The 24,334-nt window shown below is 46.1% G+C and overlaps 1 protein-coding gene across 1 annotated transcript in view; it reads left to right on the forward strand.

Annotated features, from left to right (window-relative positions):
- mst1rb (macrophage stimulating 1 receptor b) overlaps positions 1-24,334 on the forward strand; it is a 152,224-nt gene that overhangs the window by 35,149 nt on the left and 92,741 nt on the right. The window contains exon 2 of the mRNA XM_086000006.1: positions 17,227-17,394. Coding sequence (XP_085856132.1) covers positions 17,227-17,394 — 168 coding nt within the window. The remainder of the gene's footprint in view (positions 1-17,226; positions 17,395-24,334) is intronic.

Below are 24,334 nucleotides of genomic sequence, written 5' to 3' on the forward strand. Positions count from 1 at the left end.
ACGGGCCGCCCCACCTGGTTGAGGGTGGCCGCCAAGGCGAAGTCAGACGCATCACTTTCCACTTGAAATGGAGTGTTCTCGTCCACTGCCTGTAGCGTGGCCCGCTCAATATCCTGCTTAATGCTTTTGAAGGCGGCGTGGGCCTCAGCAGAGAGCGGGAAAGAGGATGCTTTCAAGAGGGGGCGGGCTTTGTCGGAGTAGTTGGGGACCCATTGGGAATAATAAGAAAATAACCCCAGGCACCTTTTCAGGGCTTTGGGAGTGTTGGGCAGGGGCAGCTCCCGTAGGGGGCGCAATCGGTCGGGGTCTGGTCCGATTTCCCCATTCTCCACCACGCTGCCTAGTATGCAGAGGCGCGTGGTGTTGTAAACGCACTTGTCCTCGTTGTAGGTGAGGTTGAGTTTTTGTGCGGTTTTCAGGAACCTCTCGAGGTTCGAGTCGTGATCCTGCTGGTTGTGACCGCAGATGGTGACGTTGTCGAGGTAGGGGAAGGTTGCCTGCAAGTGGTGGTCATCGACCATGCGGTCCATCTCCCTCTGGAAGGCCGAGACCCCATTCGTCACCCCAAAGGGGACTCTGAGGAATTGGTAGAGGCGTCCGTTCGCCTCGAAGGCGGTGTACGGGCGGTCCTCTGGTCTGATAGGGAGCTGGTGGTACGCTGACTTGAGGTCGATGGTGGAGAACACCCGGTATTGGGCGATTTGGTTCACCATTTCTGATATGCGGGGTAGCGGGTAGGCGTCTAGTAGGGTGTACCTGTTGATCGTTTGACTATAGTCGATCACCATCCGTTTCTTCTCGCTACCCCTTACCACTACCACTTGGGCGCGCCACGGGCTGTTGCTGCGTTCAATAATGCGCTCTTTCAGGAGCCTGTCTACCTCGGTCGCGATAAACCGCCTGTCCTCCCAGCTGTACCTCCTACTTTTGGTCGCTATTGGCCGGCAGTTAGGGGTAAGGTTCGCGAATAGCGAAGGCGGCTTTACCTTCAGGGTAGCCAGACCGCACACTGTGAGGGGCGGCTGGGACCCACCGTACTTGAGCGTGATGCTTTGGTGGTAGCACTGGAAATCCAGGCCCAAGATCACGCTCGCACATAGGTTCTTCATGATTAATACTTTAAAATTATCATATACAGTTCCGTTAACGCACAATTGTACCGTGCAGTAACCCAGAATGGTCGATGTCTGGGTTTTGTCAGCCATAGAGATGGTACCCTGAGTAGGGACCACCTTTAGGGAGAGTGGTTGTGCCAGTTCTGGGTGGATAAAGCTCTCCGTGCTTCCACTGTCAATTAAGCATTTAACCCGGCACCCGTTTACCTCGATGTCCACCATTGATCTGGATAGCGGGTGCGGCCTGGTCTGGTCCACTGTGACCGATGCCACTGTAGGGCCCTGATCGATACAAGATGGCGTCCACGCTGTCTGCTCACAAGATGGCGGACCCCACGAGGTCGGGCAAGATGGCGTCCAAGATGGCCGCTCCCACGGCGCACACGCGGCGGTGGCGGGTTTTCCGGCGGGGTTCCCTCTGCACACCTTCCCGAAGTGCCCCTTCTTACCGCACTTAAAGCAGGTGGTGCCTTTCACCGGGCACAGGTTTCTGGTGTGCTTTGGCTGCCCGCAGAAGTAGCAGTTGGGTCCCTGACGCGTCGTGGCTGTCGTAGGGCTTCTGGGGGGAGAGCGGGGCCCAGCCGGTGTCGGGCTGTCGGGCGGGGAAGATGCCGTCCAAGATGGCGGCGCCCTCGGTGCACACGTGGCGGCGTGGACGGCGCGGGCTGAAGAGTAGGCGTCCGAGTTTCTCTGGGCCACATCCAGGGATCGCGCGGTGTCCGCAGCCTGTTTCAGGTCCAACCCCGTTTTTTCCAGCAGTCTTTGCCGGATGTAAGTGGAGCTGAGGCCTGTGATGAAGGCATCGCGAACAAGCTCGTCAGTGTACACTGCGGCTTTTACATCTCGGCACTTGCAGTCTTTGCCAAGCATTTTCAGGGTGCTTAGGAACTCCTCCACCGATTCCCCAGGTCGCTGTGCGCGGGTGGCGAGCAGGTGCCTAGCATACACCTCATTCGTAGGCTGCTGGTAATGCGCCTTTAAGATGTCGCAGGCGGCCAGGTACGTCTCGGCGTCTTGGATGAGGGGGTAAACCCGGTGGCTTACCCAATTCCGCAGAATTCCGAGTCTCATCCTTGCAGCGTCCGTAGTGTCTTTGACGGCTGCGGAATTGTCCAGGAAGAATTCCATACACTCAAACCAGTGTCCGAAGCGTGCTGATGCGTCTGGAGCATGTTGATCCAAATCCAAACGTTCGGGTTTCAGGAGTTGATCCATAGTGTTGAAAAATAAGTTAATAAAATTGATGTGCCTCAATAATTCCGAGACTCGAAGGTAGCAGAACAAAACAAGGCTTTTATTAACTTAGAACGAAACACGTAAGCGAGAGAGATGTCGTCCTTCTGGAGACTGGGGCTAGACTGAAGCTAGCTTACAAACGGGGCCAGGTATGGGCGGAGCCCTGCACACAGCACATTCCAGTATACAATACAGCACATTCCAGTACACAATACAATGAGGTCTGGGGGAAGGGAAATGACACTGAAACCGATCTCAGTCACAGGCAGTGATGAATGGAAATATTTCATCACACTGCTCAAGTCTCCAAGAGTGAGACTTGAACCCACCACCTTTTGACTCGGGCGGCAGTACTACCACGGAGCCACGGCTGACCTCCTAACTTGCAGTTCATGTTGGTATACTTCGGTCCTTCTCCATTTTCTGGTTCTCTTGTTCCTTCAATTCATGTTGACGCTCTTTTTTCCCCCCATCCCTAGTTCATACTGATACTCACCTTTACCTCTTATTTCTTCCTCCCCAGTTCTTGTTTACACTCATCTCCCTCTTTTTCTCTTCTCCATTTCATACCTACAACTCCCCATTTCACCACCCCCCCCACCCCCCGTTGAATTATTGAAACGCTCCCGGGCACTTTTCAAAGCAAAGTAATTTATTCTTTACAAAATGCTCCAGACCAAGTCCTTGGAATTCTGAGAACCATTACGTTTCCACGGTAGGGGTAGGGGGCGCGGTCTCCCGATCGACCACCCTAAAGAGGATGTTTCCCCTCGTGGGGGAATCTAGAACTAGGGGGCATAATTTCAGAATAAGGGGGCACCTATTTAAAACGGAAATGAGGAGGAATTTCTTCTCTGAGGGTCGTGAATCTTTGGAATTCTCTTCCCCAGAGAGCTGTGGAGGCTGGGTCATTGAATATATTTAAGGTGGAGATGGACAGATTTTTGAACGATAAGGGAGTCGAGGGTTATGGGGAGCGGGCAGGGAAGTGGAGTTGAGGCCAAGATCAGATCAGCCATGATCTTATTGAATGGCGGAGCAGGCTCGAGGGGCCAAAGGGATCGGTGCTGGGTCCCTTGTTGTTTGTGATCTACATAAATGATTTGGATGAGAATGTAAAAGGTATGATCAGTAAGTTCGCAGATGACACGAAAATTGGTGGGGTGGTAAATTGCAGGACGATATAAACGGGTTGGTCAGATGGGCGGAAAAGTGGCAAATGGAATTTAACCCTGAAAAGTGCGAGGTGATGCATTTTGGACGGACAAATAAGGCAAGGGAATACACAATGAGTGGTAGGACCCTAGGAAGTACAGAGGGTCAGAGGGACCTTGGTGTACATGTACATAGATCCCTGAAGGCAGCGGAACAGGTAGATAAGGTGGTTAAAAAGGCATATGGGATACTTGCCTTCATTAGCCGAGGCATAGAATATAAGAGCAGGGAGGTTATGATGGAGCTGTACAAAACGCTGGTGAGGCCACAGCTGGAGCACTGTGTGCAGTTCTGGTCACCTCACTATAGGAAGGATGTGATTGCTTTGGAGAGGGTGCAGAGAAGATTCACCAGGATGTTACCTGGGATGGAGCGCCTCAGCTATGAAGAAAGACTAAACAGGCTGGGGTTGTTTTCCTTGGAGCAAAGAAGGCTGAGGGGGGACCTGATTGAGGTGTACAAAATGATGAGGGGCATAGATAGGGTAGACAAAGAGGAACTTTTCCCCTTAGTAGGGGGGTTAATAACAAGGGGGCATAGATTTAGGGTAAGGGGCAGGAGATTTAGAGGGGATTTGAGGAGGAACTTTTTCACCCAGAGGGTGGTTGGAATGTGGAACTCAATGCCTAAAAGGGTGGTAGAGGCAGGAACCCTCACAACATTCAAGAAGCATTTGGATGAGCACTTGAAATGCCATTGCATACAAGGCTATGGACCAAATGCTGGAAAATGGGATTAGACTGGACAGGGATGGATGGGCGGCGCAGACACGATGGGCCGAAGGGCCTCTTTCTGTGCTGTAAAACTCTATGACTCTATGACTCTATTTCTTATGTTATGTTCTTATTACAACAACCAGTATGTAGACCTGCGAGTCATTTAAGATTATTGCATTTATTTAAGGTGTGATTGCGTGTGTGCTTTTTTTTAAACAAATAAATATTGAAATTCACTAAATGAAGTAACTTAAATTGTGGTTGGTTATGAGTTACCCGTATTTTTTTGTCAAGGTATTCTCTTATCCCTTCTCCCACCTTCCAAAAAAAAATCCTGCTATGCATCACGACCCAGCTCGGACATCAGACGGGCGTTTTGCTTGTAGAATTGTGACGATACCACTCTTCAGCCAATCACGAGATGTCTTTCCAAGACCGTATCCTGATGGTGCCGTGCTCTCTTCAAAGGGTTACGGTGCTGGACGCGAGGGACGAGAAGCAGTTTGTTTTTTCCAGCTCTCAAATTTTTCACAAGTGAGGTTAACTGTGTCAATGGGAATAAGTAAATATTTGGTAACTCAGTGAGACTGGACAAATGTTTTGGCAATTTATCCTGTTATTTTGGCAGAGGAAAAGCTCCTTTTAGCCAGCAGGCAACTGAAATTTATTTTTTTTCGGTCTCTCTCTAACTGTGTAGCTGTGACTCCTTTTCTTTTCAGTCTTGATCTTTTTTCATTTTCCCTCTCATTTTTACTCTCGATCTCTCATGCTTTCAATCATGCATTCTTCTTTCTTTCCCCCTTCCTTTTTCCTCACTCCTCCCAGTGACACTTCTGCCCCCAATTAAAACCAGTGTTACAGTGCAGCTTCTTTTGAAGAACTTTCCCTTTGTTACCAGCCAACTGGTTGTTGTGTTTTGCTTCTTTCAGTGAGAGTAGCATGTGTGATACGTAAGACCACCGCCTTCTCCCTTCCGCAAGCTGCGAAACCAGACAGGCAAATCCCTTTCATTTCCAACATTAGTACGATAGCAAAATACTGCAGATGTTGGAAATCCGAAATAACAACAGAAAATGCTGGAAAAACTTAGCAGGTCAGGCAACATCCGTGGAGAGAAATTTGAGTTGACGTTTCGGGTCGAACCCTTCTTCAAAACTGGAAAGAAAAGAAACTAGATCGAAGGCAGGGCTGCGATCGGACAAAAGAATAAAAGAAACAGAAGAAGTAGAAGAGATTAGCATCTCGTCTAGCTTCTAATCGCTTGATTGACACCCCATCCACCGCCTTAAACATTCACTCCCTCCACCACCGGCGTACCATGGCTGCAGTGTGTACCATCTACAAGATGCACTGCAGCAACTTGCCAAGGCTTCTTCGGCAGCACCTCCCAAACCCGTGACCTCTTCACCTAGAAGGACAAGGACAAGGGCAGCAGGCACATGGGTCAAAATCCTGGAACTCCCTCCCTAACAGCACCGTGGGAGTACCTTCACCACAGGGACTGCAGCGGTTCAAGAAGGTGGCTCACCACCACCTTCTCGAGGCCAATTAGGGATGGGAAATAAGTGCTGGTCTTGCCAGCGACGCCCACATGCCAGGATCGCATAAAAAAAACCCGCGAGATCTCTGCGCTCCTCCAGTTTTGGCCTTTTGCGCATCCCCGATTTTAATCGTTCCATTAGCGAGCGTGCCTTCAGTTGCCTAGGGCCTAAGCTCTGGAATTCTCTCCCTAGTAAGTTGAGAGGACTGAAGGCCGACAAATCCCCGGGGCCTGATAAACTACATCCTAGGGTACTTAAGGAGGTGGCCCTGGAGATAGCAGATGCTCTAAGGATCATCTTCCGGAACTCCATTGACTCGGGAACAGTACCCGTGGATTGGAGGGTAGCTAATGTTACCCCAATATTTAAAAAGGGGGGTAGAGAGAAAGCAGGGAATTATAGACCAGTAAGCCTTACATCGGTTGTGGGCAAAATGCTAGAGTCCATTATTAAGGATAAAATAGCGGAGCACTTGACAAATGGGGAAAGGATCGGACAGAGTCAACATGGATTTACAAAGGGTAAATCGTGTTTGACTAATCTGCTGGAATTTTTTGAGGAAGTAACTGGTAAAATAGATGGGGGAGAGCCAGTGGATGTGGTGTACCTTGACTTCCAGAAAGCCTTCGATAAGGTTCCACACAAAAGATTATCATGCAAAATTAAGGCTCATGGGATTGGGGGCAAAGTATTAACGTGGATAGAGAACTGGCTGGCGGATAGAAAACAGAGAGTTGGAATAAACAGCTTGTTTTCGGAGTGGCAGGCAGTGACCAGCGGGGTGCCGCAAGGATCTGTCCTGGGACCCCAGCTGTTCACAATATATATAAATGATCTGGATCAGGGAATTGGATGCAATATTTCCAAATTCGCTGACGACACTAAACTAGGAGGAGGGGTGGGCTCTGATGAGGATGTCAGGAGGCTACAGTGCGATTTGGACAGGTTGGGGGAATGGGCGGATACGTGGCAGATGCACTATAATGTGGATAAATGCGAGGTTATCCACTCTGGGGGTAAAAACAGGAGGGTGGATTATTATCTAAATGGCAATAGGTTGGGAGATGGGGAAGTGCAGAGGGACCTGGGTGTTCTTGTGCACCAGTCACTGAAGGAGAGCATGCAGGTGCAACAGGCGATTAAGAAGGCAAATGGTATGTTGGCCTTCATATCAAGGGGGTTCGAGTATAGGAATAGGGATACCTTACTACAGCTGTACAAGGTGCTGGTGAGACCGCATCTGGAGTATTGTGTACAGTTTTGGTCGCCCCATCTGCGGAAGGATGTTCTTGCCATGGAAAGAGTGCAGCGGCGATTCACCAGGCTGATACCTGGAATGGCGGGAATGACCTACGAGGAGAGATTGAATAGTTTGGGCTTGTACTCACTGGAGTTTAGAAGATTGAGAGGGGATCTCATCGAAACATATAAAATTATGGCAGGCCTGGACAGGCTGAATTCAGAGAGAATGTTTCCAATGGCAGGGGAGCACAGAACCAGGGGCCACAGTCTAAAAATAGCGGGCAAATCATTTAAAACAGAGATGAGGAAGAATTTCTTCACTCAAAGAGTGGTGAGCCTGTGGAATTCCCTGCCACAGAGGGCTGTGAAGGCTAATTCAATAAATATTTTCAAGAGAGAATTGGATATATTTCTGAAGGCTAAGGGGATTAAGGGTTACGGAGAAAAGGCGGGGACGGGGTACTGAACTGGTAAGATCAGCTATGATCTCAGACGAAGATCAGCCATGATCTCATTGAATGGCGGAGCAGGCTCGAAGGGCCGAATGGCCTACTCCTGTTCCTATCTCTATGTTTCTATGTTAAATCTCTCCGCATCTCTACCGCGCTCTGCTCCTTTAAGATGCTCCTTGAAACCTACCTCTTTGACCAAGTGTTAGCAAACAAAATTTGACACCGAGCCACATAAAGAGATATTAGGACACATGACCAAAAGCTTGGTCGAAGAGGTTGATTTAAGGAGCGTCTTAAAGGAGGAAAGAGAGGTGGAGATACGGAGAGGCTTAGGGAGGGAATTCCAGAGCTTAGGGCCTAGGCAAATGGTACTTTCTGGACCTTTTTTAGCTTGTACTGTTCAATTGGATGGCTTAATTCAGGGATCTTTCCTGACTCAGCCACTGTTTATTCAGTCCTGGAATGTTTTGGCTCAGAACACTTATAAAAAGCATTACATCATTCATAAAGATGGTTATATGTTTCCCCATCACAAACCAGGTCCTGGGGCTTTTAAACATTTTGGAACATTATTTATTAGTTTGTTGTACCTTGTTTATAAAGAAAAAATGGAGCTGACACCCCCCACCCCCGCTCCTCAAAGAAAGATTGTTTAGGTACCAAACCTCCTCCCAGCTGGCCACACCGCCCACGCCCTGTGCGGATTGGGTTGAGTGCTGTCCACTGTCTTTGAGGGAGGTTGAAGCCAGGGACCTCTGCTGTTGGGTCAATGATGAGGTGTTGGCTTTTTATGTTTCATGCGTCCCATGCTTCTGTCCATCTGGATAGTGGGTCGATACCAGCTGCATGAATATTGGCTGCTGTTTCCCAGAATGGCCGGCGTGATTTTAAGCGCTTTCGTGGTGGGTTTTTCAAGTCTTCGTGAATGGGCAGGTCGACGTTGCTTGTGATATTTTCCTGCTCCACAAGTGGAAGATGAGGGACGACCCGAAGTGTGACTGTGGCCGCGAGCCCCAGACCATGAAACACATCACGTCAACCTGCCCACTGAGATCTGTTGCGGGAGGCACCTCATTTCTCCACTGGCATCTCGGGAGGCCGTCGAATGGAGAGCCAAACTAGACATTATAAGCTATTCCCATCATATGAAACAGAAATCTACTCCCAGTCAGACTGGCCCTACTTTCCGCTCTTAAGCACTTTTGAATTGCTGAAATCGTGCACAAGGAGATGGGACTTTGCTCTTTCTTCATACCAGCTCTCCATCAGTAGTTTAAAAAAAAAACTCCCTCCGATATTCTCTTCCCCTAAAGATGGTGACTGAATTATTGTTCCATAGGTGAGAGCAGTCCCAACAGTATACTGTCCACGTCACCGTTCCTTATGTGTGAGCCTGAAGAATGAGCTTTAGCAGGCTTTTTGACCATGCAGGTATTGAAACTATCCTGTCTTAACCAACATTACACCTGCGCACTTGCCAACATAAGAAATAGGAGCAGGAGTGGGCCATGCGGCCCCTCGAGCCTGCTCCACCACTCAATAAGATCATGGCTGATCCTCTACCTCATCTCAACTTTCCGATCCCCATATCCCTTGATTCCAAAGTGCCCCAAAATCCATCGACCTCAGTCTTGAATATACTCAACGACTGAGCATCCACAGTTCTCTGGGGTAGAGAATTTCAAAGATGGGGTGATTGAAATAATGATCAGGAGCAGGAACCCTGGCTGGCTGTTCTCTCCCCACTTCCAGCCCAGGACACACACCACTGATGGAATCTGGGAAATTAGGGATAGCATAAGATCCAAGGAGAGGACATAAAAATTGGCCAGATAAAGCAGCAAATGTGAGGATTGGGAGCAGTTTAGCATTCAGCAAAGGAGGACAAAAGGATTAATTAAGAGGGGGAAATAGAGTATGAGAGTAAGCTTGCAGAAACATAAAAACTGACTGTAAAAGCTTCTATAGATATGTGAAGAGAAAAAGATTGGTGAAGTCAAGCGTAGGTCCTTTGCTGTCAGAATCAGGGGAATCTATAATGGGGAACAAAGAAATGGAAGACCAATTAAATACATACTTTGGTTCTGTCTTCACAAATAACCTCCCAGAGATGTCGGGGAACATAGGGTCTAATGAGAGGGAGGAACTGAATGAAATCAGTATTTGTAGGGAAATGGTGTTAGGGAAATTGACGGCAAAGGCCGATAAATCCCCAGGGCCTGATGATCTACATCCTAGAATACTTAAGGATGTGGCCCTAGAAATAGTAGATGCATTGCTAGTCATCTTCCAAAATTCTATTGACTCTAGCACAGTTCCCATGGATTGGAGGGCAGCTAATGTAACCCCATTATTTTAAAAAGGTGGTAGAGAGAAAACGGGGAATTACAGACTGGTAAGCCTGACATTGGTAGTGGGGAAAATGCTAGAGTCCATTATAAAAGATGTAATAGCAGAGCACTTGGAAAACAGTGACAGGATCGGACAAAGTCAACATGGATTTACAAAAGGTAAATCGTGCTTGACTAATCAACTGGAATTTTTTGAGGATGTAACTGGTAGAATAGATAAGGGAGAACCAGTGGATGTGGTGTATTTGGACTTTCAGAAGGCTTTCGATAAGGTCCCGCATAAGAGATTAGCGTGTAAAGTTAAAGCACATGGGATTGGGGGTAAGGTACTGACTTGGATAGAGAACTGGTTGGCAGACAGGAAGCGAAGAGTTGGAATAAACGGGTCTTTTTCCTAGTGGCAGGCAGTGACTAGTTAAGGTACCGCAGGGATCGGTGCTAGGACCACAGCTATTCACAATATATATTAATGATCTGGACGAGGGAACTAGATGTAATATCTCCAAGTTTGAAGACGACACAAAGCTGGGTGGGCGTGTGTGCTGCGAGGAGGATGCAGAGAAACTCCAGTATGATTTGGACAGGTTGGGTGATTGGACAGATGCATGGCAGATGCAGTATAATGTGGATAAATGCGGGGTTATCCACTTTGGTGGCAAAAACAGGAAGGCAGATTATTATCTGAACGGCAATAGATTGGGAGAAGGGGAAGTGCAACGAGACCTGGGTGTCCTTGTGCACCAGTCACTGAAGGTAAGCATGCAGGTGCAGCAGGCGGTTAAGAAGGCAAATGGTATGTTGGCCTTCATAGCGCGAGGATTCGAGTACAGGAGCAAGGATGTCTTGCTGCAGTTGTACAGGGCCTTGGTGAGACCACACCTTGAGTATTGTGTGCAGTTTTGGTCACCTTATCTGAGGAAGGATGTTGTTGGCATGGAGGGAGTGCAGCGAAGATTCACCAGACTGATACCTGGGGTGGCAGGAATGAAGTATGAGGAGAGATTGGGTCGATTGGGCTTATAGTCACTGGAGTTTAGAAGAATGAGAGGGGATCTCATTGAAACATAAAATTCTAACAGGACTAGACAGTCTAGATGCAGGAAGGATGTTCCCGATGGTCGGGGAGTCCAGAACCAGGGGTCACAGTCTAAGGATAAGGGGTAGGCCTTTTAGGACAGAAATGAGGAGGAATTTCTTCATCCAGAGAGTGGTGAACCTGTGGAGGCCAATTCATTAAATATATTCAAGAAGGAGTTGGATATATTTCTGAAGGCTAAAGGGATCAAGGGGTATGGGGAGAAAGCAGGGACCGGGTACTGAACTTGGATGATCAGCCATGATCGCATTGAATGGCGGAGCAGGCTCGAGGGGCCGAATGTCCTACTCCTGCTCCTATCTTCTATGTTTCTATGTTTAACAGGAGGAGGGCATTCAGACCCTCGAGCTTGGATCATGGCTGATCTGTACATTTTAAACATTTTGATTAGATCAACCTTCTAAATGCAAGCCAAGTTTATGCAACCCAGCCCTCATAATTTAACCCTTTAAGCCCTGGTATAATTTTGGTGAATTTGCACTGTTCCCCCTCCAAGACCAATGTATCCTTGCTTGGGTGTGGTGCCCAGAACTGAACGTAGTATTCCAGATAAGGTTTTATCAAGGTTCTGTGCAACTAAAGCATAATTTTTTATTACTATTCCCTTTTAATAAAGGCCAACATTCCATTAGCTTTTTTGATGACCCTTTGCACCTGTGCAATAGATTTTAGTGTACCTGGACACCCAAATCCCTTTGCTGCTCCACAATTTCTAGTTTCTCTCCATTTAAGGAAATATTACAATTTTTCTTTCTTGGGCTTAAAGCAGATGACCTCACACTTCTTTACATTGAACTCCATCTGCCACAGTTTTGCTCACTCACTTAATCTGTCTCTGTTAGGGGGACCATCCGTCCCTGTTTTCTGTTTTCTGGGGACTGTCCCCGGATGAGGTACTGTGTCGCCGGGCAAACCATGTCCTCGGAAGAGTCCCCGGTTCATGAAACTCGTCCCCGAATAGACTAGAGCCATATTCATTGGAATATATACATATTAGTGAGACCGCACCTGGAATACTGCATACAGTTTTGGTGTCCATACTTAAGAAAAGACATACTTGCTCTCGAGTCAGTACAAAGAAGGTTCACTCGGTTAATCCCGGGGATGAGGGGATGGACATATGAGGAGAGGTTGAGTAGATTGGGACTCTACTCATTGGAGTTCAGAAGAATGAGAGGCGATCTTATTGAAACATATAAGATTGTGAAGGGGTTGGATCGGGTGGATGCGGGGAGGATGTTCCCGATGATGGGTGAAACTAGAACTAGGGGGCATAGTCTTAGAATAAGGGGCTGCTCTTTCAAAACTGAGATGAGGAGGAACTACTTCACTCAGAGGGTGGTAGGTCCATGGAATATGCTGCCCCAAAAAGCTGTAGAAGCTACATCATTACATAAATTTAAAACAGAAATAGACAGTTTCCTAGAAGTAAAGGGAATTAAGGGTTACGGGGAGCGGGCAGGAATTTGGACATGAGTTTAGGTGCGGATCGGTCATGGCCCTGTGGGTAGCGGAGCGGGCCCAGGGGCCGTGTAGCCTGATCCTGCTCCTGTTTCGTGTGTCTAATTCTGTTAGATTCAGGAGATAGTCCTGTGATAGTGGATTGGCGGTTAGGATCAGATCAGCCATGATCTTATTGAATGGCGGAGCAGGCTCGAGGGGCCAATTGGCCTACTCCTGCTCCTATTTCTTATGTTCTTATGTTCTAAGTACCATTAGACCTAATCACAGTTTCAGGTCAATGAACTGAACAGTGTTACTGTATTATTTATAAACGGTGTCTGAATGTGCTTCAATAGTGTGACTGCACATCCGCCATAACTATAGACACATTTGTTTTGCATTTGTAGTGTATATGCGCAACTGTTGAAATATAGGTTGCTGAAAAATTTTGCCTCGCTGCGCTGCGCTGCTCTGCTCAACCTACGTTTCCCGTCCTGGCTACTTTGCTGCGCTCCCACCCTGTGTGTCCCCGGATTTGGTTTCGAAAATATGGTCACTCTAGTCTAAGTCCCTTTTGTAAATTCCTGCTTCCATCCACACGACTTGCACACACATAATGGGGCTTTGTGATTTTACTGTACGGGAAACCACCTCTGTGCTGAACATCATTGCTGGTTTATGTCTCTGTAAACTACGTCTCGAATATTTATCTTCGCTTAGCTTTTATTTATTATGTGAGGACTTGACATAATGGAAGGCTGCCAAGCACACTGTGATAAACATTTTCTATTCCATGATGTAGCGAGATCTTTGACGAGGCGGGCTGGCTAGTGTTTGTGTTGCGGACGAGCGCAAGACTGTTGGGAAAGTTTTGTTCTTGTAGGGTGCGCTGAATAATACGGGTGGGAGATGGAGAGATAGACCAGCGCTGCCAGGGGAAGAGTGTAGGAATCCATTGTTTATAGTTGGGAGAATGGAGGATAATTTCAGTGTGTTGTTCAGAGTGTGTGCGTGTAATGTGATGTACAATTCTACGCATCGAAAAGAGTGCTGGGTTCAGTGATAGTTCATAGTCAGTGATCCATGAGCTCTCAGATCTGACATTTCAACACTCTGGCTGATAGTCCACAAAAAGCAATGGAGCATGTGTCAGCTATTGAGGAAGCCTTAGTAATGCAGATTTCGCAACCAAGTTGATTATACTTAAAAGAGGAATCATTGCACTTTAAGGAAACTTTTGGGTAAGTTCAGTTCCGGGGGTGGCAACGTGCTTTGAGAACTCGATGTACTGGCTGTCGACAGCGTTTGCTGTGCAGAGGGTGAAAGCTTCAACGAGATCTTGAACCCTGCAACTTTGATTTCATACAGAGTGTTGAAGTTCAAAAAGTTAATTTATTAAAACAAAACTGTCCAAGCGCATTCTGTGATGTAATGATGGTGGCATCGGTCATTTCAGAAAAGAAAGACTTGCATTTATATAGCGCCTTTCACGACCACCGGACATCCCAGAGTGCTTTACAGCCAATGACGGTACTTTTTTGAAGTGTAGTCGCTGTTGTGACGTAGGAAACGCGGCAGCCAATTTGCGCACAGCAAGCTCCCACAAGCAGCAATGTGATAATGACCAGATAATCTGTTTTTAGTGATGTTGATGGAGGGATAAATATTGACCCCAGGACCCCAGGGATAACTCCCCCTGCTCTTCTTAGAAATAGTGACGTGGGATCTTTTACGTCCACCTGAGAGAGCAGATGGGGCCTCGGTTTAACGTCTCATCCGAAAGACGGCACCTCCGACAGTGCAGCACTCCCTCAGCACTGCACTGGAGTGTCAGCCTAGATTTTTGTGCTCGTCTCTGGAGTGGGATTTGATCAATTTTAGTTAAGGGTGATCCTGCTCAAAACTGACTTTTTTGAAAGAATTTGAATACTTGCCGCTAACCTTTTATTATTTTTTTAATTTCTCTCTCCCTACCCAGTGCCTGAAGGCTCTCTTTCTGACCTAAGCCACTAAGGCCAATTACAGCATCCCCTATGACCATGAGATTAGCTGGTATTGAACCTTGGGCCTGTCTGGTCAGCGTCCAGGGGTCACAGTCTAAGGATAAGGGGTAAGCCATTTAGGACAGAAATCAGGAGGAATTTCTTCACCCAGAGAGTGGTGAACCTGTGGAATTCTCTACCACAGAAGGCGGTGGAGGCCAATTCATTAAATATATTCAAGAAGGAGTTGGATATATTTCTTAAGGCTAAAGGGATCAAGGGGTATGGGGAGAAAGCAGGGACAGGGTACTGAATTTGGATGATCAGCCATGATCGCATTGAATGGCGGAGCAGGCTCGAGGGGCCGAATGGCCTACTCCTGCTCCTATCTTCTATATTTCTCAGTGCTGTAAGAACTGGGCCTATATTTGATTTTCAATCACTAGCATGTGGACTGCATCGGCTTGTAGTGAGGTGCCATCTTTCAGATGAGACGTTAAACCGAGGCCCCGTCTGCCCTCTCAGGAGGACGTAAAAGATCCCATGGCACTATTTCGAAGAAGAGCAGCGGAGCTGTCCCCGGTGTCCTGGCCAACATTTATCCCTCAATCAACATCACTAAAAACAGATTATCCAGTCATTATCGCATTTCAGTTTGTGGGAGCTTGCTGGGTGCAAATTGGCTGCTGTGTTTCCTACATTACAACAGTGACTCCACTTCAAAAGTACTTCATTGGTTGTAAAACGCTTTGGGACGTCCGGTGGTTGTGAAAGGCGCTATATAAATGCAAGCCTTTCTTTTTTTTCTTTTATGTGACTGTGGCACTTCATATCTATTTTTTCTTTCTCTTTCATATTTTTAAATTCTAAAAATATGTCTGCATGCAATTCCTGTCCATTGCACTTAGTCAGATTTTGGTCTGTCTCACAATGACATTACCCTTTGAACATCACACTTGATTCGGGTGAATTATGTACAAATTTCTCCCACCTTATTGACTCAAACTTTGTATTTATTAATAACTGACAGATTACAACTGAACATTTAGTCCGTGTAGCAGTTAAGCACGAGAAATGCATGTAGCTAAACCTTCAATGATAAAATACCCAAGGAATGATGAAAATAACTCGCCCTGAATCAGAGGCAATGGGATAGAGCAGGGCAGTAGGATGGCACAGACACAATGGACTGAGTGGCTTCTTTCTATGCTGTGTATTTCTTTGGTCCTAAGAATAACCAGTTATGAGCACCTTCTAATAAAAGAATGGAGAGGGTGAAGCAATCAAATTACTCAAAATATTCTTCGAAAATTATTTATTTTACCACCTATTTCCGCGCCCCCCCACCCCCAGCAAGTTAAGATGTTAAAAGTACAATTTTCAATATAATAAATGTGTAAAAAGTTTTTTTTAATTTGCTCAAAAACTGGCCAAATTCTGTTGAAATGCAACTATTGCATTTTGCCTCCATGCACTAACCTCTGTCGGGGTCAAGGGCTTGAGTTGGTAGCCTACCCCAGCCTGCAATGCTGTGTATTGCCCCCCACTCCCCCGGTGTCACATTCTTGCCTCTTTCTAATCCACCTCACACCACCCTGACTTTGACACTTTCTTTGCCCGTCGAGCCTGCCCCTCAGTGTATTCGCGCTATTTTGCCAGCCCCGCTCCCCCACTCATAAGAACATAAGAATTAGGAGCAGGAGTAGGCCACACGGCCCCTCAAGCCTGCTCCGCCATTCAATAAGACCATGGCTGATCTTCGACCACAACTCCACTTTCCCGCCCGATCTCCACATCCCTTGATTCCACCTAGAGTCCAAAAATCTACCTGTCGCAGCTTTGAATATACTCAACGACTCAGCATCCACAGCCCTCTGGGGTAGAGAATTCCAAAGATTCACAACCCTCTGAGTGAAGAAATTCCTCCTCATCTCAGTCCTAAATGGTCGACACCTTATCCTGAGACTATGCCCCCTAGTTCTAGACTCTCCAGCCAAGGGAAACAAGCTCTCAGCATCTACCCTGTCAATCCCCCTCAGAATCTTATACGTTTTAATGAGATCACCTCTCATTCTTCTAAACTCCCGAGAGTATAGACCCAATCTCCTCAATCTCTCATGCCTGTTACTGTTCCCTTCACCACCTTGAATCTGGTTATCAGTGTTAAACACACCTGTATTTGCTGACTCTGTGCAGCATTTGTGCTTTCTTTTGTTTGCACAATTCATAAACAATTCCAAACTGATTTAATTATGTGGCAGGGCTAGCTGTACCCAGATATACCATCACCATGGATACAATTAATAAATGGCAAACAGCATGAACTGCCAAAAATATAAATTTCATTAAAAAAAATGCTTTTTCTCCAATAAGCCATTAAATAAAAATGTCTGTGTTTGTGCCAGGATTGTTTTTTTTTTATCCAACTAAGCCTTTACTTCGTATTCCAGAGAAAGTGAGACAATATAAACAATTTAAAAAAAAGTATACAACTTCAATGCATGAGGATAACACTATTTTCAGAGAAATGGTCATAAATACTTTGCTATCTCTCTCGGAAATGTCTTTCTAAATTCTTACATTGCAGAGGTACACCCCTTCCCTCCGCCATTTCCACACTCTGACAAACACCCTCCACCTCAGAACAGGATAACCTCTTGACTCGCTGTCGGCAACGTCACAGGAGATCTGCTGGTCTTCCCAAAGTGTTTCTGGTGCTCTTCTTCCCCCCCCTTCTCCCAGATGAAGTATATTATCCCTTGCTCTGCCGCTTGTAGATTGATCCACGATTTCTGAAATTGCAATAAACTATTTTTGCCTTCCCTTCCCTTTTTCAGAATGCGAGAAAGTGTTGGGTCAAGCCAACAGAGACCTCGAAAGTCTTCTCCCGATTGGATCGATTTGATGGTCAGCTGAATGACACTAGACTGACATCCATCATTGTATCCGTAATAGGAAATTCCACAGTGGGTCATCTTGGAACATCGGATGGAAGAATTTTACAGGTAAAAAGGTGTTTGGCGGCAGGGGTGGGACTCTGTCACGTACCTCTGATCATTGTCACTGACTTAATGAAGTAGCTGCACTCTTTATTTGAAAGGATGTATTTAACCCTTTTGCCGAACTTCAGTTTTTCTCTGAATGGCACAGCCTGCTTGCTAGAGTAACTTAGTTTGCAGTTAAATCAAACATTCATAAGAACATAAGAAATAGGAGCAGGAGTCAGCCATTCGGCCCCTCGAGCCTGCTCCGCCATTCAGTAAGATCATGGCTGATCTTCTACCTCAACTCCACTTTCCTGCACTATTCCCATATCCCTTGATTCCCTTAATATCCCAAAATCTATCGATCTCTATCGATCTCGATCTCCAGAACCCGTGGTCATAGTCTAAGGATAAGGGGTAAGCCATTTAGGACGAAAATGAGGAGGAATTTCTTCACCCAGAGAGTGGTGAACCTGTGGAATTCTCTGCCACAGAGAGCAGTGGAGGCCAATTCATTAAATATATTCAAGAAAGAGTTGGATATATTTCTTAAGGCTAAAGGGATCAAGGGGTATGGGGAGAAGGCAGGGACAGGGTACTGAATTTGGATGATCAGCCATGATCTCATTGAATGGCGGAACAGGCTCGAGGGGCCGAATGGCCTACTCTGCTCCTATCTTCTATGTTTCATCTTCTATGTTTGAATATACTCAACGACTGAGCCTCCACAGCCCTCTGGGGCAGAGAATTCCAAAGATTCACCACCCTCTGAGTGAAGAAATTTCTCCTCATCTCAGTCCTAAATGGCCGACCCCTTATTCTGAGACTGTGTCCCCTGGTTCTAGACTCCACAGCCAGGGGAAACATCCTCCCTGCATCTACCCTGTCAAGCCCTGTAAGAATGTTGCATGTTTCAGTGAGATCACCTCTCATCCTTCTAAACTATAGAGTTTATAGGCCTAGTCTAATCAATCTCTCCTCATAGGACAATCCCCCCATCCCAGGAACCAGTCTGGTGAACCTTTGTTGCACTCCCTCTATGGCAAGTATATCCTTCCTTAGGTAAGGAGACCAAAACTGTACACAATACTCCAGGTGTGGTCTCACCAGGGCCCTATATAATTGCAGTAAGACGTCTTTACTCTTATACTCAAATCCTCTTTTAATAAAGGCCAACATACCATTTGCTTTCCTAATTGCTTGCTGTACCTGCATGTTAACTTTCAGTGGTTCGTGTACAAGGGCACCCAGGTCACTCTGAACATCAACATTTTCCAATCTCTCACCATTTAAAAAATGCTCTGCTTTTCTATTTTTCCTACCAAAGTGGATAACTTCACATTTCTCCACATTATATTCCATTTGCCATGTTCTTGCCCACTCACTTAGCCTGTCTATATTCCCTTGAAGCCTCTTTGCATCCTCCTCACAACTTACATTCCCACCTAGCTTTGTATCATCATCAAAATTGGATATATTACATTTGGTCTGCTCATCCAAATCATTGATGTATTTGTGAATAGCTGAGGCCCAAGCACTGATCCTTGTGGTACCTCACTAGTTGCAGCCTGCCAACCCGAAAATGACCCATTTATTCCTACTCTCTGTTTTCTGTCCGTTAACCAATCCTCAATCCATGCTAGTATATTACCCCCAATCCCATGAGCCCTAATTTTGTTTAATAACCTCTTGTGTGGCACCTTATTGAATGCCTTCTGAAAATCCAAATACACCACATCCACTGGTTCCCCCTTATCTATTCTGCTAGTTACAACTTCAAAAAACTCTCTGATTTGTTAAACAGGATTTCCCTTTCATAAATCCACGTTGACGCTGCCCAATCCTATTATTATTTTCTAAGTGCCCTGCTACCACGTCATTAATAATAGATTCTAGCATTTTCCCTACTACTGATGTCAGGCTAACTGGTCTGTAGTTCCCTGTTTTCTCTCTCCTTTCTTAAATAGTGGGGTTACATTTGCTACCTTCCAATCTGCAGGAACTGTTCTAGAATCAATGGAATTTTGGAAGATGACAACCAATGCATCCACTATCCCAATGGCCACCTCTTTCAAAACCCTAGGGTGTAGGCCATCAGGTCCAGGGGATTTATTGGCTTTCAGTCCCATTCATTTCTCCAGTACTATTTTTTATACTAATACTAATTTCTTTCAGTTCCTCATTCTCGCTAGACCTTTGGTTCTCCACTATTTCCGGGAGGTTTTTTGCATCTTCTTCCGTGAAGACAGACACAAAGTGCTGGATTTTCCCAGCCCTGAGGAGGTGGGTTTGGAGGCGGGATTGCTGGGAAAATGGGAAAAATTGGGAGCAGGTCCCAATCCCAACCCGCCTCCGAACCATCTTCCCGGGAGGCGGGTCGCTGACTCGTGCAGGGACCCGTATCCTAGCGGCGGGAAGGGGATTAGAGCTAATTAAATACCTGTTATCAGGTAGTTAACAGGCAGTTAAGAGGCTTTTCCCCATTTTCAGCCTGCTGATGCGGGCATCCCAACAGCGGGAAACCCCACCAGGGTCAGCGAGGCGAGCTGTGGGTCTGCGGCAGTGTAAGTGTGCAAATGACAGCTGCAGAGGTAGTGTGATGGGTGCAATGGTGCACAGGTAAGTATGACAGGTGAGAAAATGTAGTAAGACATTTTTAAATTCTGTTCATATGTATCTACAGGTGACAAGATTTGATGTTTCTGTGAAGCCTCATCTGATCGGGAGAATTGACAGATGGCTTCTGCAATCTCACATGCAGCTGCCATCTGTTATCTCCTAAAGAGAGAGTCATTGGTGAGCCTAGGTACAAGGGCTCACCTTTGTACAGTGTTTGACAGCACCTCAATGCTGTCAAACACTGACAATTCATCTGTCAAAAAATTATGGGAACTGTTCCTTTAAGAAAACCGGCAGATGAAGCATCATGCACTGACGTCAGCTGACACCGGCTTTCCCTTAATTGGCCAGCAAGCCCGCAGGGCAGGCTTAACAAGGCCAATCAAGGGAAAATAGCATCTGTTCGTTAGACGTCGCTGGGGGCGGGACTAGAACCTGGAAGGCAGCAGTGGTAGAGGCAGGAACCCTCAACATTCAAGAAGCATTTGGATGAGCACTTGAAATGCCATAGCATACAAGGCTACGGACCAAATGCTGGAAAATGGGATTAGATTAGACAGGGCCTGATGGCCGGTGCGAACGCGATGGGCCGAAGGGCCTCTTTCTGTGCTGTATAACTCTGAGTCCCGCCCCCAATTCGTCTCGGCTGGCAAAAACCAGTCCATAGTATTTGTTTAATTTCTCTGCCATTTCCTTATTCCCCATTATAATTTCTCCTGTCTCAGCCTGTAAGGGACCCACATTTACTTTCGCTAATCTTTTCCTTTTTACATACCTGTGGAAGCTTTTACAGTCTGTTTTTATGTCTCTTGCTAGTTTACTCTCGTATTCTATTTTCCCTTTCTTTATCAATTTCTTGGTCCTCCTTTGCTGAATTCTGTGGGGCTTTTGTGCCTTAAAGGAATGTATATTTGTTGCAAATTATGTATTAATTCTTTAAATGCTAGCCATTGCTTGTCTACCGTCACACCTTTTAATGTAGTTTCCCAATCTACCTTAGCCAACTCGCTCCTCGCACCTAAGTAGTTTGCTTTGTTTAGATTTAAGACCCTAGTTTCAGATTTAACTAAATCACTTTCAAACTCAATATAAAATTCTCTCTCATTATGGTCACTCTTCCCTAAACGCCCCTTTACTACAAGGTTATTAATTAACCCTTTCTCATTGCACAATACTAGATCTAAAATAGCCTGTTCCCTAGTTGGTTCTTCAACATGCTGATCTAGAAAACTATCTTGTATACATTCCATGAATTCACCCTCCACACTATTACTGCAAATTTGGTTTGCCCAGTCTATATGTAGATTAAAGTCCCCCATGATTACTGTATTATCCTTGTTACATGCACCTCTAATTTCTTGATTTATACTCTGCCCTACATTACTACTACTGTTTGGGGGCCTATAAACAATTCCCACCAATATTTTCTGCCCCTTGCTGTTTCTTAGCTCCACCCAAACTGATTCTACTTCTTGATTTTCGGAGCTAAGATCCTTTCTCTCTACTGTCTTTATCCCATCCTTTATTATTAGGGCTACCCCCCTCCTCCTTTTCCATGTTGCCTATCTCGTCTAAGAGTTAAGTATCCTGGAATATTTAGTTCCCAATCTTGGTCACTTTGCAGCCATGTCTCCCCTATTTCCCCATATCCGGGGAACCAGCTATCAGTTACCGCAGCTCCCCAGGGCTTAGGAAATCTGAACCTGAACGTATTGTGCGACCTGGGGTTGTGTGTAGGACAGACCAGGGTGGGGCTGACTGGTTCCCTTCCCTGAAGGACGTCTGCTGTGACTCAGTGGTCGCACTCGCACCTCTGAGTCAGAAGGTTCAGTGCTCACTCCAGAGACTTGATCACAAAAATCTACGCTGACACTCCAGTGCAGTACTGAGAGAGTGCTACACTGTCGGAGGTGCCGTCTTTTTGATGAGGCCCCGTGTGCTCTCTCAGGATCATAAAAGATCCCATAGCACTACTTCAAAAAAGAGCAGGGGAGTTCTCCCCGGTATCCTGGCCAATAGTTATCCCTCCCCTAAAAAAAAGAGATTATCTGGTCATTATCACATTGCTGTTGGTGTGATCTTGCTTTGGGCAAATTGGCTGCCGTGTTTCCTACATTACAACAGTGACTACACTTCAAAAGTACTTAATTGGCTGTAAAGCGCTTTGGGACGTCCTGAGGTCATGAAAGGCGCTATAGAAATGCAAGTCTTTCTTTCTTTAGTGACCACTCTTTAGTTGAGTTTTTACAACAATCTGGTAGTTTCTTAGTTATTTTTTTTGGTGTTAGCCGACCAGTGACCAGCTTTATTGAATTTAATTTCACAACTTGCTCTCGTGGGATCTAAACTCACGATCTGGAGGTTGCTTGTCCGGTACCATAACAGTTACCCGTATTGTTACTGATTAGATATGGAAAGTTTTGACATTGCAAAGAGATGGTGGTTTTGTGGCCAGACGTGTACCAAGAAGCGTAAAGTGATTTTTAGTATTTTGCTTTCAGTGCGGGAGTTTGGCGATTTATTTTTGTTTTGCTTGAAATACAATCCTGTAATCTTTGGGATTAAGTAGTTCCAAATACAAGAAGCTCTGCTATGTTTCTGTTCCTTTTCCCAAGTCTGTAATGATATAGCGCACACAGACCTATTGGGGCTGTTTCTCCGTCTGTGCTTTTTAAAAAATATTAATCACCTCACTAGGTGAAGTCCCCATTCATCGTCTTATTGGAGTTCAGTGAATTTTGGATGATTGTTCCCAAAATACTTGCTCAGGTATTCTGAACCATGTGTGTTTGATAAGGGCTTTTGCTGCCCGCAATTGCAGTTGCCCCACAAGCCATTGAAATTGTTTTGTGATGTTTGTTGGTCGCTTTATCTCCACCCCCCCCCCCACCCCCACAGCTCCCTGTGGATTACAAGTTGCTCTTGATTCTGCTGGAGTTCTAAATAGGGTGTAAAGGGGACACTGGCCCATGCATCTGGGATATTTAAAGCTGTACGCACTAATGACCCTGCTGTCAGTCGATGTTATCCTTCTTGCTGCAGTAAGGGACTGATTGTCCTTTAAATGGCATTAGCTGGGCCCATGTATGATGTTACCTCAGACCGGCTCCCACTATGATCACTACAAATTTGCACTGGTCCCCTGCAAAAGTTAAACAAGTTAGCGAAATTCAGCAGAACACAAGAGGTGGAGCTATCGACGTCGTAAATAAGAAGGCATGCCAACGCCTGTTCTTCCTCAGGAGACTGAAGAAATTTGGAATGGCTCCCCAGATTCTCACCAACTTCTACCGGTGCACCATCGAGAGTATCCTGCCCGGCTGCATCACTACCTGGTATGGCAACTGCACCGCCACAGACCGCAAGGCTCTACAGATGGTGGTGAAAGCTGCACAACATACCATAGGAATTAAACTACCTGCTGTGCAGGATATCTACCCCGAGAGGTGCCGGGGGAAGGCCCTGAGAATCATTAAAGACGCGAGCCACCCCAGCCACAACCTCTTCGCCCTGCTCCCATCCGGTAAGAGATACCGAAGCATACGGTCTCATACCAGCAGGTTTCGAAACAGCTTCTACCCCCAGGCCATAAGACTCATGAACGAATAATTTATTATTATTTATTACTGTTGTTTTATTTATTATTACTGTATTTCTATCAGTATTTTTATCATTGTTATGCCATATTTATTCCAATGTTGGGAGGACTCGTAAAAATCAACATTTCATTGTGCAGTACACACGTCTGCTGCATATATGACAAATAAAATTGAATTGAATTGAATTGGAAAGGGCGTGGAAAGGGTGTGGGGGCGGGTGGGTGGGTGCGGGGGAAGAGAGTGCTGGTGAAATTGGAGCACAGTGTGGGGCCCAAGAGGGCCGCACAGGTGGACGTAGGAACAACGGACGTTTCGAGAGAGGCCCAAGTCTGACGTTTCGAGAGGTCCGATCATCTCCATGTCATTGTGCTATAATTGGAGCTGCAGGTTTGTGTCGTAATCTCTTTGCAATTTTGCTGCTCAGCATTGGAAACATTTGAAGCTGCGCCATCTCCCAAAACCTTCCCTTCAGTCCGAGGGGATTTTATGGTCGCTCTACCTTGGGGACATTGTTTTAAACGGCAATTTGCTTTGGTAGAAAAGTTCTCCGAATGGTGAATAACAAAAGAGAAAAATAAAACAATTGGAGGAAGAAGAAAAAAATAAGGCTTAATAATGAAGAAGGGAATTGACTGACGTTCACTACAGACGTAAAACTTTTCAGTTCATCGATTAGTGGTTAAAATGTATGTTTTATAAATGAGAATCAGGCAGGCCATGAGAATCCATTGGCGAGTGGAGGG

The sequence above is a fragment of the Somniosus microcephalus genome, chromosome 11 (genome assembly GCF_052327205.1).
Source record: "Somniosus microcephalus isolate GS21.2 chromosome 11, FLI_Smic_1.0, whole genome shotgun sequence".
In the NCBI taxonomy this organism is placed as follows: Eukaryota; Metazoa; Chordata; class Chondrichthyes; order Squaliformes; family Somniosidae; genus Somniosus; species Somniosus microcephalus.